Source organism: Linepithema humile, chromosome 1, assembly GCF_040581485.1.
Source record: "Linepithema humile isolate Giens D197 chromosome 1, Lhum_UNIL_v1.0, whole genome shotgun sequence".
NCBI classification, from domain to species: Eukaryota; Metazoa; Arthropoda; class Insecta; order Hymenoptera; family Formicidae; genus Linepithema; species Linepithema humile.
In genome coordinates, this window is record NC_090128.1 from 15,817,891 (window position 1) to 15,830,909 (window position 13,019).

At 34.8% G+C, this 13,019-nt stretch overlaps 1 protein-coding gene across 1 annotated transcript; it reads left to right on the forward strand.

Moving 5' to 3' along the window:
- Nucleotides 1-9: 9 nt before the first annotated feature.
- On the forward strand, nt 10-2,246 carry LOC136997125 (uncharacterized). Its single transcript, XM_067347464.1, has one exon. It carries the CDS (start codon nt 943-945, stop codon nt 1,567-1,569), a length of 627 nt encoding a protein of 208 aa, XP_067203565.1. The 5' UTR covers nt 10-942; the 3' UTR covers nt 1,570-2,246.
- The last annotated feature ends 10,773 nt before the right edge of the window (nt 2,247-13,019 follow it).

Below are 13,019 nucleotides of genomic sequence, written 5' to 3' on the forward strand. Positions count from 1 at the left end.
GATATTTCCCCGGGGAAGATTTGGGGATTAAGTACAAAAGAGATTTTTCCAAATCTTGAGGAAATTTTTCTGAAGAAAGAATATTATTATATAGTTTACATATAAGCTCGTGCATATATAAAGGAAGATTTTGGATCAGTCTATAACTAATACTATCCGTTCCCGAAGACGATCGTATGTTGTCAGGCAATGACGTCCGTGACTTCCAATACAATGATTGGACTGGAGAGGAAGGAGCTGAGCACAATAAAAGGAATAAGGAACAGGGAACAGAGAATAGGGAACAAGGAATACTGGAAACAAGAAATTACGCACAACGGAGGAATAGGGAATAGGAAACAAGAAATAAAGTATGACCAACGAGCAGATTGTATTATTATTAAGTATATCGGTTTTACAAATGGGATTAATATATTTATGAAATAAGGAGAAAAAAAGACACAAATTATGGAAAACGCGTAGATGGTGGGTTCGTCCTATTAATCTTCAACGTGATCAGTTGGGTGATTTTTGCACGTTATTTCAAGAGCTAAAACATGACCCAGAACTATTTTTTCGATATTTGAGAATGTCAAAAGAGATATTCAATAAGTTGTTGGAAAAAGTGTCAGTGTATCTGATAAAAACTAGCTACAGAAAACCACTGCTTCCAAAACAACGCTTAGTAATAACGCTGAGGTAAATTGCATTACTTTTTTATGTATAATTCTCTTGCAATTTATAGAAGATTATTTATAACTTTTCAATTTATTCAAGTATTTAGCTACAGGAGATCTATCTCTCTCTATCGTATTGCAATATCGTGTAGGAGAATCGACAGTGCGTCAAATAATCAGTGAAACATGCTCTGTGCTAATAAAAGTATTGTCTCCTGTCTATCTAAAGCCATCAAATGAAGTAGAATGGCTGAAAATTAGTCATGGCTTTTATGAGAAATGGAATATGCTCAATTGCGTAGAAGCTGTGGACGGGAAACATATTCAAATTGAAGCTCCGCCAAATTCTGGTTCAATTTGTTTTAATTATAAAAAAACATTTAGCACAGTTCTAATGGCAACTTGCGATCACGAATATAAATTTACTATGGTTGATATTGGAGCTTATGGAGGTGAAAGTGATGGTGGCATTTTGGCAAGATCATCTTTTGGAGTAGCAATAGATAACGATGATTTAAAACTACCAGCAAATTCTGCAGTTCTTCCAGGTTCTAATCAAGCAACGCCTTATTTCTTTGTTGGTGACAAAGCTTTTAAGATGTCACGTCATATGATGCGCCCTTATCCGGGTAGAAATCTGACTGTAGAAAAAAAAATATTTAATTACAGACTTTCTTGGGTCAGACGTGTCATCAAAAATGCATTCGGAATTTTAGTTGCACGCTGGCGCATATTTTGCAAACCCATCAAGATGAATCTTGAAAAAATAGAAATTATGACAGCTGCATGTATATGCCTTCATAATTTTATTATAACTGAAGAGAAATTACAATCGATTTCTGAACGGCAATATGCATCTCTTCAATGCATTGACGCAGAAGATGATCGAGGAAATGTGAGACTAGGTGAATAGAGACATTCTAATAATAATCGTATGACACCGCTCGCTAATACTAGTGCTCATCGAGCTACTAATGAAGCCTATCATCAACGTGATGTTTTATGTAAATGGATGATGAGCCCTGAAGGTCAATACCTTGGCAACTGGAATATGTTTTAAGAGGACGACATGCAGATGATCATAACACAACTATGTCATCTTCATTGGTGTAGAAATAAATCACAACTAAAGTTTTATGTTTTATAAAATATTTATTTTTGTAACAAAGGAACTTAAACCTTACATTATTTTGTACTTTACATTAATATTTCTTTTCATAAAAAAATTAAAGCTTTATGTTCTATAAAATATTTTCTTTATGTAATAATAAAGGAACTTAAACTTTACACTATTGTTATTTTTATCTTACATTAATATTTCTTTAAAAAAAAACATGTCGATAAAATACTATAATTTTTTCCAAATTAGCTTATTATAAATAGTTTGAACATATATTGCAATCATATTAGTTTGAACAAATATTGCATATTAAAATAAATTTAACTAAAACAAAAATTTAATCAAATAAAAAAAAATATCTTTTTATCTATTAATTACTCACAATAAGTATATAATTAATCAGTCTGAGTTATTCATATGATCCATTAAAACTTGCATAATCTTCTTTCGAAGAACAGATTTATTTGGTTCCTGAGCATCTTGCAGTTCTTTGACAATTAAATTTGCCAATGCATGATCTCTCCCTTCATTTTCTTTCTTTGTAATATGGTTTGAGACTTGAACTACCGATGCGGAAACAGCTCTAAAAGAATCCTCAAAAATATCAGAAATTACTTTTTTCTTTGATTTAGTGAATTTAAAATTGTTTAATGATAATGTTGAATCTGGCGCTGATTCAGAATGCTACAATAAAAACAATTACTGTATAAGTACAACGTTATGAAACCAGTACACAAATAGTCAAAGCATACCGTATTTGTTAAATCCAAAAATGGTTCTCTGCTACTGTTTCCATTATCTGATATGTCAGTTTTTGTTAAATCCAAAAATGGTTCTCTGCTACTGTTTCCATTATCTGATATATCAGTTACACATAAATCATAACTAGCAGATTGATCTTTATTCGTCGAATCATTATTAACATTGTGAGATGTTGCTGTAGATTTTTTTAAATTAATATAAGTCCTGAAACATTAAAAATATAGTAAATACAATGATATAAAATAAAAAAATAATACTGATTGTATGAAAATACTTATTAAAACCTCACGCACTTTCTCTTGTACATATGACTCTCCAAAAAAATTCATCGAACTAAATAAATACCAAGGCGTTCGGCTAACTGCCTTTGATCCGCTTCTTTCTTCCAATTCTTGCTTTTGTTGTTCTTTGGCATAATATTGACGTAGTCTTTGCCATCTACTTTGACAAGTACTCACTGCAAAGGTTAAGTTTATTTATTGGTTATAGTTATATTTAAGCAGAGACACACAAAAGTTGTTTTCCAAATCAGATATTTACCAGATGGATTCAGAATTGTGGAAATTTCTTTCCAAGACGTTTCTTTTTTGGCAGCATCTTTATAATCTTTTGTTTGTTTATTCCACAAATATGGATATGACCTTACTAAATCAATTAATAACTGGTCACTACTTTTATTGTTTTCAGTTAATTCAAGACATATTTCACTCTCATTATCTGCTGAATTGTCGTTCAAATATGGATTTTGACTGCTATACGCGTGATCACTCATTTTTCACTATAAAATAATTTTTAACCAAAAAATTACACGTGTGTACAATGAACATGGCATGCGATGTTTTCTCTCGGTTCTACATAACCAAGAAACATGTTATGTACGGCGCAGGAATAAAATTTCGTCACTGTTCCTAAGCGCTATTCCTCTGTTCCTCTATTCTGCGTTGATGAATTAGATTTCATGTTTTAATATTGAACTGTTCTCTATTCCCTGTTCTCTGTTCTCTATTCTCTATTCTCTGTTCTTTATTCCTTTTGTGCTCAGCCCCTAAGGATTCCCCATGGGGGAATTCGATATTTTCAAATGGAGTGAGTGGGGCACAATAAACTGAACAAAGAGAATGGATAATTCTTTCAAGTTCGTCCATCTTTTGTTTTGAATTAGAATTGCTATCAACCACAGATAAGTTCTTATTTTTAAAACTTTTAATGGTCTTCCAGATTTTATCAGGAGCTGTCCTGAACTCAATATTTTTACAAAAATTCCTCCAGAAATCTCTTTTCGCTTTTTTGAATGTTTTTTTGGCTAAAGCTTCTTGTCTTTTAAGTGTCACATAATTAAGGAGAGATGAGGTCCTTCTAAAGGCTACTAGAACCGGTTTTCTTTCTTCGACTACTTCACTGTATTCAGAATTCCACCCTGGAGCAGATGGAAGTCCCTTAGATGAACGACAGACAATGAGTGGACTAGGATTTTACCCGTAAGGGCGATCTTTTGTAGATTCGACTACTGCTATTAAAAAAGAAGAAAAATATTTAGCTTGTTCAGAAGGGTCATAGTTCTCACTCGTAACCCTGACCGTAATATCCTCCTCTCGGAGAATAAGAAATTTTTTGAAGGCCTTCCAGTCCGTAGACTTATTGTCGATTCTGTGGCAAAACCTTTTAGATGTATTAACAGCAATATTGATAGTGGTCACTGTTTATAGAGTCTTCATATACTTGCCATGAGCAGAAAGGGATTAAACCCGGATTGATTAACGTAAGGTCCACTGCACTTTTATTCTGACAAGGAGCAGTAAGTCTGGCCAGTATACCATTATTCAGATAAACCAGGTCATAGCTCGAAGCTGCCTTCTCCAACAATCTACCTGCTGAATCAGTAATTGCACACCCTCAAGAGAGACTATGCGCATTAAAATCCCCAAGAACTACAATATTATTAAATACAATATAATAGAAGAGCTTTAAGAGCCGTCGCAGGATGTTAATGCAAAAATTTTTAATTTTTTTAAAAGAAATTAGTTTACATAAGACAGTTAAATTGTACACCGATCTCAGATCGAGATACATAAAGTGCACGGCAGTAGGCAGTATACTACATAAGTGATTTTGGGGGTGGTTTTTAGGGTATAAGAGTGTCTTCCGACGCATGTATCGGATTGGTCTTTTTTGTATGTCGTGTGAGGGCCTCGGAACTTTCTCTGTGTAGAAGGAAAAGAGTGACAAATCATTTTTTGCTTGGCGAGAATTGTTTAAGTGATTTTGGGGGTGGTTTTTCGGGTATAAGGGTATCTTCCGACGCATGTATCGGATTGGTCTCTTTTGTACTTTGTTTGTGGGTCTCGAAACTTCCTCCCTGCAAAAGGAGAAATGCGATAAATCATTTTTTAAAAATCGCTCCAGGAACGTTCCAAACTTCAACTAGCTGATATAATTAGCAACTGACTTTGCAGAGTTGACATTCTTATGCCTAGGGTGTCTAGAGATTCTTCTAGGCAAATTATCTCGGTATCTATCATGGATGGGATATAATTTCTAACCAATGTGCATAAGCCACTGGATTTGTTGCGAAGCGAGTCCCTTCTGAACACCGTATATCTTAGAACTTTAAAATGAAAGTTAGGATTTAACCAAGATTCTGAGATTACTACATCATATTTATTAATGATTTTTAAAAATTCTCTTTTTTTTAAATAAGGCCTCTAGCATTTCATTGTATAATAATATTCTTATGCTTGATAATTTTGAGAACTTTATCCATTATGAAAATTAGAAGCGGGAATCGAGGGTATTTCCCGATTATAATAAGTGGATGATAGCGATGGTCTGTCGACAAGGAGATTAGAATATGAAGGACTGAGCGCAGCAATAAGCTGAGCGGAGAAGCTGAAGAATTATGCTCATTTGATTCTCATGTGAGTCAGAAGGCGTAGAATAAGTGCCTTGGATTGGGATTCTCCAGAGGATAGACACAACCATCCGGAGGTCTGAACAAAGATCTCCCATTGGATTCTAGCAGGTAGTCATGGCTCGAACCATGCCCATCTTGATGAGGGCAGGCGGGAGGGACAAAACAATTGAAATTTCCCTCATTAGGGGAAGACGAATGATCCCCACCAAAAGGTGGGTTTGTAGTATGAGGTTTTCTCATTACGCCCGCCAACCATTCGGGCATACGTTAGACCAGGCGAATTAAAGGCGAATTGATGCTGTAAGAATGAGGAGAAGATGATCTAGAGCAGAGATTCTCGTGGTATACGCCTCCTTTCCTCTCTTTACCGCGCGCGCGGCAGCCGCTAGGGCCAGCGCCGCCGAGCGTTAGGAGCGGCGCTATCCGATTAATGTTAAAAAAATTTATTAAAAATATTTTTTTCCTCAATAGCAATAGTACCTCATGGGTGACGTGGAAATCTATTGAAATATTTTCACATAATAAATTTAAAAATAAAAAAAATATTTTAAATAAATTTTTTTAACTTTTAATGATCAAGGGAGAAAAACCTAACATTTATCGGATAGCGCCGCTCCTAACGTTCGGCAGCGCTGGCCCTAGTGGCTGCCGCGCGCGCGGTAAGGAGAGGAAAAGAGGCGTATACCATAAGAATCGGCCGAAAAGATGAAATAATTCCGAGCCCTGATCTAGAGGGAAGAAAAAACCCCTGGGAAAATTTATTAGCAAACTCTGGGGAAAAACTTCCAAAAAGGGGAGGGGGGGAGGGAGTTAAGGATATTGTATCTCATACTATTGTTTGAGTTGTTGCCTGAAAGTAGGTCTCTAGCTTTCCTAAGTGAAATGTTTCTATCCGCTGCCATAAGTTGGACATCCTTTTGAATTTTAAATTTCGGACATTTGGGGTCTAAAGGAAAGTATTCTCCTCTGCAGTTAGCACAGACAGGGGGAGAGGCAATATTTGGGCACGGATTTGTCATATCATCATCAGAACGGACACAATGCGAGCAACGCGATTTGCCTCTATACTGCGCGGCCGAGTGACCGAATCTATAGTATGAAAGACAAACTTCGATAGTCCCACGGCGTTCGGTCTTCTCCGAGATGACGATTTCTTCGCTTAAAGCACAATACACGCAACCGCCGTCCGCTCGGGTTATCGCCTTATATTCTAATCTAATATCTATTATAATTAACGGTAACAACAAAAAAAAGGAATGTATTAAGGGTACAAATAAGTTTTAAACCGTTTTTTTGAAAATTCAAGATTTTTTTGCAGAAATTCAATAATACATTTAAGTATCAAAATATTCTCCGTTATTATCTATGACCTTGCGCCATCTTTCGGGCAGCTTACAAAGTCCAGCAGTGAAGAAAGTTTCGTCTTTTGATTTAATAAAGTCGTCGACCCATTTTCGCATTTCTTCAATATTCCGGAAGCGTACCTCAGACAATGTGTTTTGCATCGACCGGAACAAGTGATAATCACTTGGCGCTATATCTGGCGAATAGGCCGGGTGCGATAGAACATCCCAACCAAGCGTCAATAATGTTTCTTTGACCGTTTTAGCGACATGAGGCCTAGCGTTGTCATGAAGCAATTTCACTGGACGCAATCCTTTGCCAGTATATGGACGTTTTCGACGAATTTCTTCGTTCAATCTCAATAGTTGTCGACTATAGCGATCACCATCAACCGTTTCACGTGGTTGCAGAAGCTCATAATATAGCACACCCTGCATATCCCACCATATACAAAGCATTATCTTTTGGTTGTGGATATTCCGCTTTGGCGTTGATGTGGATGGTTGGCCGGGGTCTACCCATGATTTTTTTTGCTTGGGATTATCTAATATATCCACTTTTCATCACCCGTTACGATTTTCCACAGGAAAGACTTTCTATGCTGTTTGTTGTACAGATTCAGACACATTTCGACACGGTTATCTTTGTTCTTCTGGCTCAATTCATGTGGTACCCACTTTCCCTCTTTCTGAATCTTTCCCATCTTCTGTAAACGGTTTGTTGCTTTACTCCCAGTTGTAATGCAAGCTCTTTTTGCGTTTGGGACGAATTTTCATCGAGTAATGCTTGCAATTCATCGTCCTCAGTCTTGAGAGAAGCTCCGCTACGTTCACGATCGCTAACGTCGAAATCACCTTCTTTAAACCGTCTGAACCAAAATTTACACGTACTTTTGGATACAACATTGTCTCCAAGAGTCAAACAAATTGATGCACACGCTTTTGCGGCGCTCTTTCCTTGATGGAATTCATAGCAAATGCAGTGCCGAATAAATTGTTTCTCGTTTGTCATTTTCAAGCTGCTGCAATTTTAGGTTACACAAACAATATCGTGAAGTTGGTTGTTATTTTTTATGTTACCATATAAACACTACAAAATCGGAAAAGAGCGGGAGAATATTTAAATTTTGAATTACTTTTTTATGTTTTAAAAAAAAACGGTTTAAAACTTATTTGTACCCCTAATAATGCAAAAATAATGCGGTACTAATAATAGTATCTCGCGGATTGCGCCCTCTCAGAAGCGAGGAGCAACCCCAGAACTTTCCCCCTCGGCCGGATTACTGCCCCTGTGACTGCGCGTAAAAAGCGTCACGTCACAAAAACCATATTTGGGGAGAACCTGATTGAAAAAAGAGATAACAATAGTTTTAGAAGGAACAAATTTTGTTACCTGTATCATCCGTGGTAGAAATTCTCCTATTTAGCTTTCTCATAGCCATAACTTCGGTGGAACTATCTATTCCCAATTTAATCTTTTCGGGATTCATGTCCAGAGGAATATTGCGTACAATTTCTTGACGAAAGATTCTGTAATTAGGGATAAAACAAATCATATTGTGATTTTTAAATGGTTGTTGGATCACTATTTGATTTGCCACTTCCTTGGATCTTAATTTTACTGATACTTTTGAGAATCCTAATTTTCTGACTTCCTCGGTGTCTTTCTTTTGCTAATTTAGTAGCCGACCTATAAATAAGGGGTGAATTGGTGAGGGAGGGGGGGTGGTATGACGGACTGAATGTATATAAAGTATGGTCCTTAGTTGATGTAGGCATATCTATTTTTAATTACAATTACAAATAATATTAGGTTATTACTCTTCCTTAATTAAATTAATAATCGTGTTAATATAAAGCAAATAGAGTAAGAGCTGGGTCGAGTTGCTCAAAAATTTATTTTTATTACAAATTAATAAATACATTTCGGCCAAGGGATGTGGCCATCTTCAGTGTAAATTTGACAGACAAAAAAAAATTAATTTAGTACATAAGTAGAGAAGCGTTGATAATAACAATTAATAAACGTAGTTTTTGATTAAGGAAACGCATCCTCTGATAATACGTGTCGTACATTATTTGTAGTTAGTCTAAATATACAGGGTGTCCCATTTAACTTGAGACAACTAAATATTTCGAAAAATAAGCACTGTACGAAAAAATGTCCCAAATAAACTTTTAATATTATCAAGGGGGACGTCTGTCTGTGTAAAAATTAACCCGCCCCCACCGCCCCTTGGGGGTGGGGCGGGTGGCAACTTTGAAATTTTAAATGGGAACCCCCATTTTTTATTGCAGATTCGGATTTCTTGGAAAAAAATACGTAAGTTTTGTTCGAGACATTTTTTCGAATCGTGATAGATGGCACTGTAATCAGTGAAAATTAGTTGTTGCCATTTTCTTTCACCATCGGGGTGCTTTATTTCGGTGAGTCCCCTCGCCTCTCACTATTCAATTACAATAAATGCTCGAAATGATGACCTTCCATTTCAATGCATTTATTAACTCGAGCTTGGAATGCTTGTACACATGTAGAAAGTGTATCTGGCGTTATTTGTGCGCAAGCATATCTAATACGTTTCACCATGTTTTTTCGAGTATTTGGTACTTCTGTATACATTTTTTCTTTAAGGTAACATAAAATTATTTCAACTTTCAAAATTATTTTAAAATTATTTCAACTTTCTCCTCTAAAGATAAATAATTCATTATTTATTTGCTGAAATAAAGAACGCGTCCGTAAAAAAACAAGTAGCTAGCGTACCAAAACTATGAGACATCTACATATGTAGTAAATTTCTGAAATACTGAAAATACTGAAAAGGAGAAACAAAATAAATAAAAGAAATTAAGTCAGAACAATTCTTCAATAACTGGATTCTTTAAATTTCAAGTCAAGTAAATTTCAGTAATACGTACGCTAGCTACTTGTTTTTTTACGGACGCGTTCTTTATTTCAGCAAATAAATAATGTATTATTTATCTTTAGAGGAGAAAGTTGTAATAATTCTGAAATAATTTTGAAAGTTAAAATAATTTTATGTTACCTTAAAGAAAAAGTGTATACAGAAGTACCAAATACTCGAGAAAACATGGTGGAACGTATTAGATATGCTTGCGCACAAATAACGCCAGATACACTTTCTACATGTGTACAAGCATTCCAAGCTCGAGTTAATAAATGCATCGAAATGGAAGGTCATCATTTCGAGCATTTATTGTAATTGAATAGTGAGAGGCGAGGGGACTCACCAAAATAAAGCACCCCGATGGTGAGAGAAAATGGCAAAAACTAATTTTCACTGATTACAGCGCTATCTATCACGATTCGAAAAAATGTCTCGGACAAAACTTACGTATTTTTTTCCAAGGAATCCGAATCTGCAATAAAAAATAGGGGTTCCCATTTAAAATTTCAAAATTGCCACTCGCTCCACCCCCAAGGGGCGGTGGGGGCGAGTTAATTTTTACACAGGCAGACGTCCTCTTTGATAATATTAAAAGTTTATTTGGGACATTTTTTCGTACAATGCTTATTTTTCGAAATATTTAGTTGTCTCAAGTTAAATGGGACACCCTGTATATGTGTGAAGCCACGGACCGTCTAACTTGAACGGTTCGTCAAAACTATGTAAAAAGTCGAGTCCCACTCACTGCCGTGGACACATGTCACATTTCTAATTTCTTTTTACATAGTTTTGATGAACCGTTCAAGTTAGACAGTCCGTGGCTTCACACATATATATTTAGACTAACTACAAATAATGTACGACACGTATTATCAGAGGATGCGTTTCCTTAACTAAAAACTACGTTTATTAATTGTTATTATCAACGCTTTTCTACTTATGTACTAAATTAATTTTTTTTTGTTTGTCAAATTTACACTGAAGATGGCCACATCTCTTGGCCGAAACGTACCCAAACAATACGCATGTCTTAATGACGTTCTGTAGTCGTCTTTTTCATTACGTCTTTGAGACATTACCTAAAGACGATGTACAGACGTCTGACGGATCTTTTGTAAGACATCACTAAAAGGACTTATAAAGTCGTCTGCTATAGCAATTCTGGGAGAGATGCATAACCTACAATTTCATTCAGTTATGCCTAATTTAGACCGGTGAATGATCCTATTTGTGTAGTGGATAGTTTGATTCAAATAATTTTTTTTAATTGATAAAAAAATGAGCCACAAGTAAAATTATCCTCCGATCTAGACAGGGCATTAATTGTAGAGTGCTTGAATGAAATATTGTAAAACGAAGAGCTTCAAGGAATCCAAGTTGATGAGGCAATGGACTGTCAGGTAATACTGATAAAGTAATATAAGGTAATTTGAAACTATAGTTTATATTTTATTTTAATAATTTTTTAAGCTATATATGTCTCTTATGCTGTGTTTGACGTTTATAGATTAGAATAACCACTTCACTCAACCGGGTCGAAAATAACATTCTTCATCCAAGGTAATCATTGTTTTTTTAATTAATTATTATTTTAATATATAAAATATATAAAATTATAAATAACGGTAAATTGAAATTATAATTAATACTCTATAATGGTAATAATAATTCTGTAACCTATAATTTTATTGCAGTATGCTTGAACCCAGTGTGCTAAATATTATGAATATGCTAGCAGTGTGGCAGCAAAAACGCAGCGAACGAGCAGAAACGAAATCGAGCATGATCTGTCGTAACAATGTGAAAAAATTTGTACTACGAAAATGCTAAAAATCCGATAAGTATTTAATTTTTAATATATATCTGTGGCTTGATGAAAGAAGTGCCAATGTCAATATTCATCAACTTGAGATATATCGAGTTAAAAATAACAATTTAGAATCAGTGATAGGCTCCAAAATTAACAATAGTTAGAAATGAGAGGCGAAAAGAGCCGTTGCAAGGTGTTCGTGCAGTAGTGATAAGCACTGCGTAGCTTATAGCGTTTATTTATTTAATTTTTAATGTTTCGACTATTAAGACAATGTATTTATTTTGTAATTTTTGATAATGTCACTGAAGAAGGCCTAACATAGGCAGAAACGTTTGATTTTGAATGTAATTCATATCCATAATATAATTTGATTTTATGCACGAACACCTTGCAACGGCTCTCTCTCTCTCTCTCTCTCTCTTTTCGCCTCTCATTTCTAACGAGTTAAAAATTTTTTTAGTTTATGATTAAATAACTTGATGTATAAGTGGAAGCTGTTACCTTCATTTTTATTTAGATTTTGACATTTTAAAATTTGATATTGGCACTTCTTGTACCAAGCCATAGATATATATTACTTATGTAACAATATTATTGAACTACTGTACTTATATTATACGTATAATATAATTCATTAAATAGATGTATTTAATGATATTATTACGTATAATTTAATACTATTATTATGTGTAATTACATATACTTCCCAGTGAACACTATTACGTAACATTTTCGTAACCATTACGAAACAATGTTCTGCTGATTACGTAACATTTACGTTATTTTCAGGCCACAATTGGGTCAAAATGTCAGCACAATTTGGTTCTATTTGGCGCTACAAAGGCGTAACATTTACGTATAAATCTACGTACCTTTTTCGTGTAAAACTATGTAACATTTACGTACAAAGCTACGTAACATTAACGTACAAAGTTACGTAACATTTTCGTACAATGTTACGTAGTCTTAACGTTTAAAGTAACGTAACATTTACGTATAAAATTACGCAACATTTACGTGCAAAGTCACGTAACATCTACGCACAAAGTTGAGTAACATTTGCGTATGAAAGTACGTAACATACAGGTTTTTTTTAGTGAATTGCGATTTTGGCCATATTTAGAATGGTATTGCGGTAAAGGAAATTTTATTTCTTCGTCCACTTTATCTTAAAATGCTATCTTTAATGTTAAAAATGCATTTTCTTTTGTTTATGTACGATTTTTTTTATCAAGTAATGATGGGTTAAAAATACATGAGGCATCTAGTCCTAGGAGACGGCACATACATGCACTCTTATGGATCCTAAAATATGTATCTTTAAGCGTTCATAACTCGGTGAAAAAAAAGAAATAGTACAGAAAGAAACAAAAAATGCATTCTAAAGGTTAAAAATCTAGAAGATTTCTAAAGAGGGTCCGGATTGAAACTGAAACGTAATAATACTTAATTCATGTCACAAGCAGTTCGATAGCTGCGGTTTAATTCAATCATGCATGGTATTT

Excerpts from the sequence above, each read along its gene's own strand:
- LOC136997125 (XM_067347464.1), top strand. The coding sequence starts at position 943 with ATGCTCAATTGCGTAGAAGCTGTGGACGGGAAACATATTCAAATTGAA.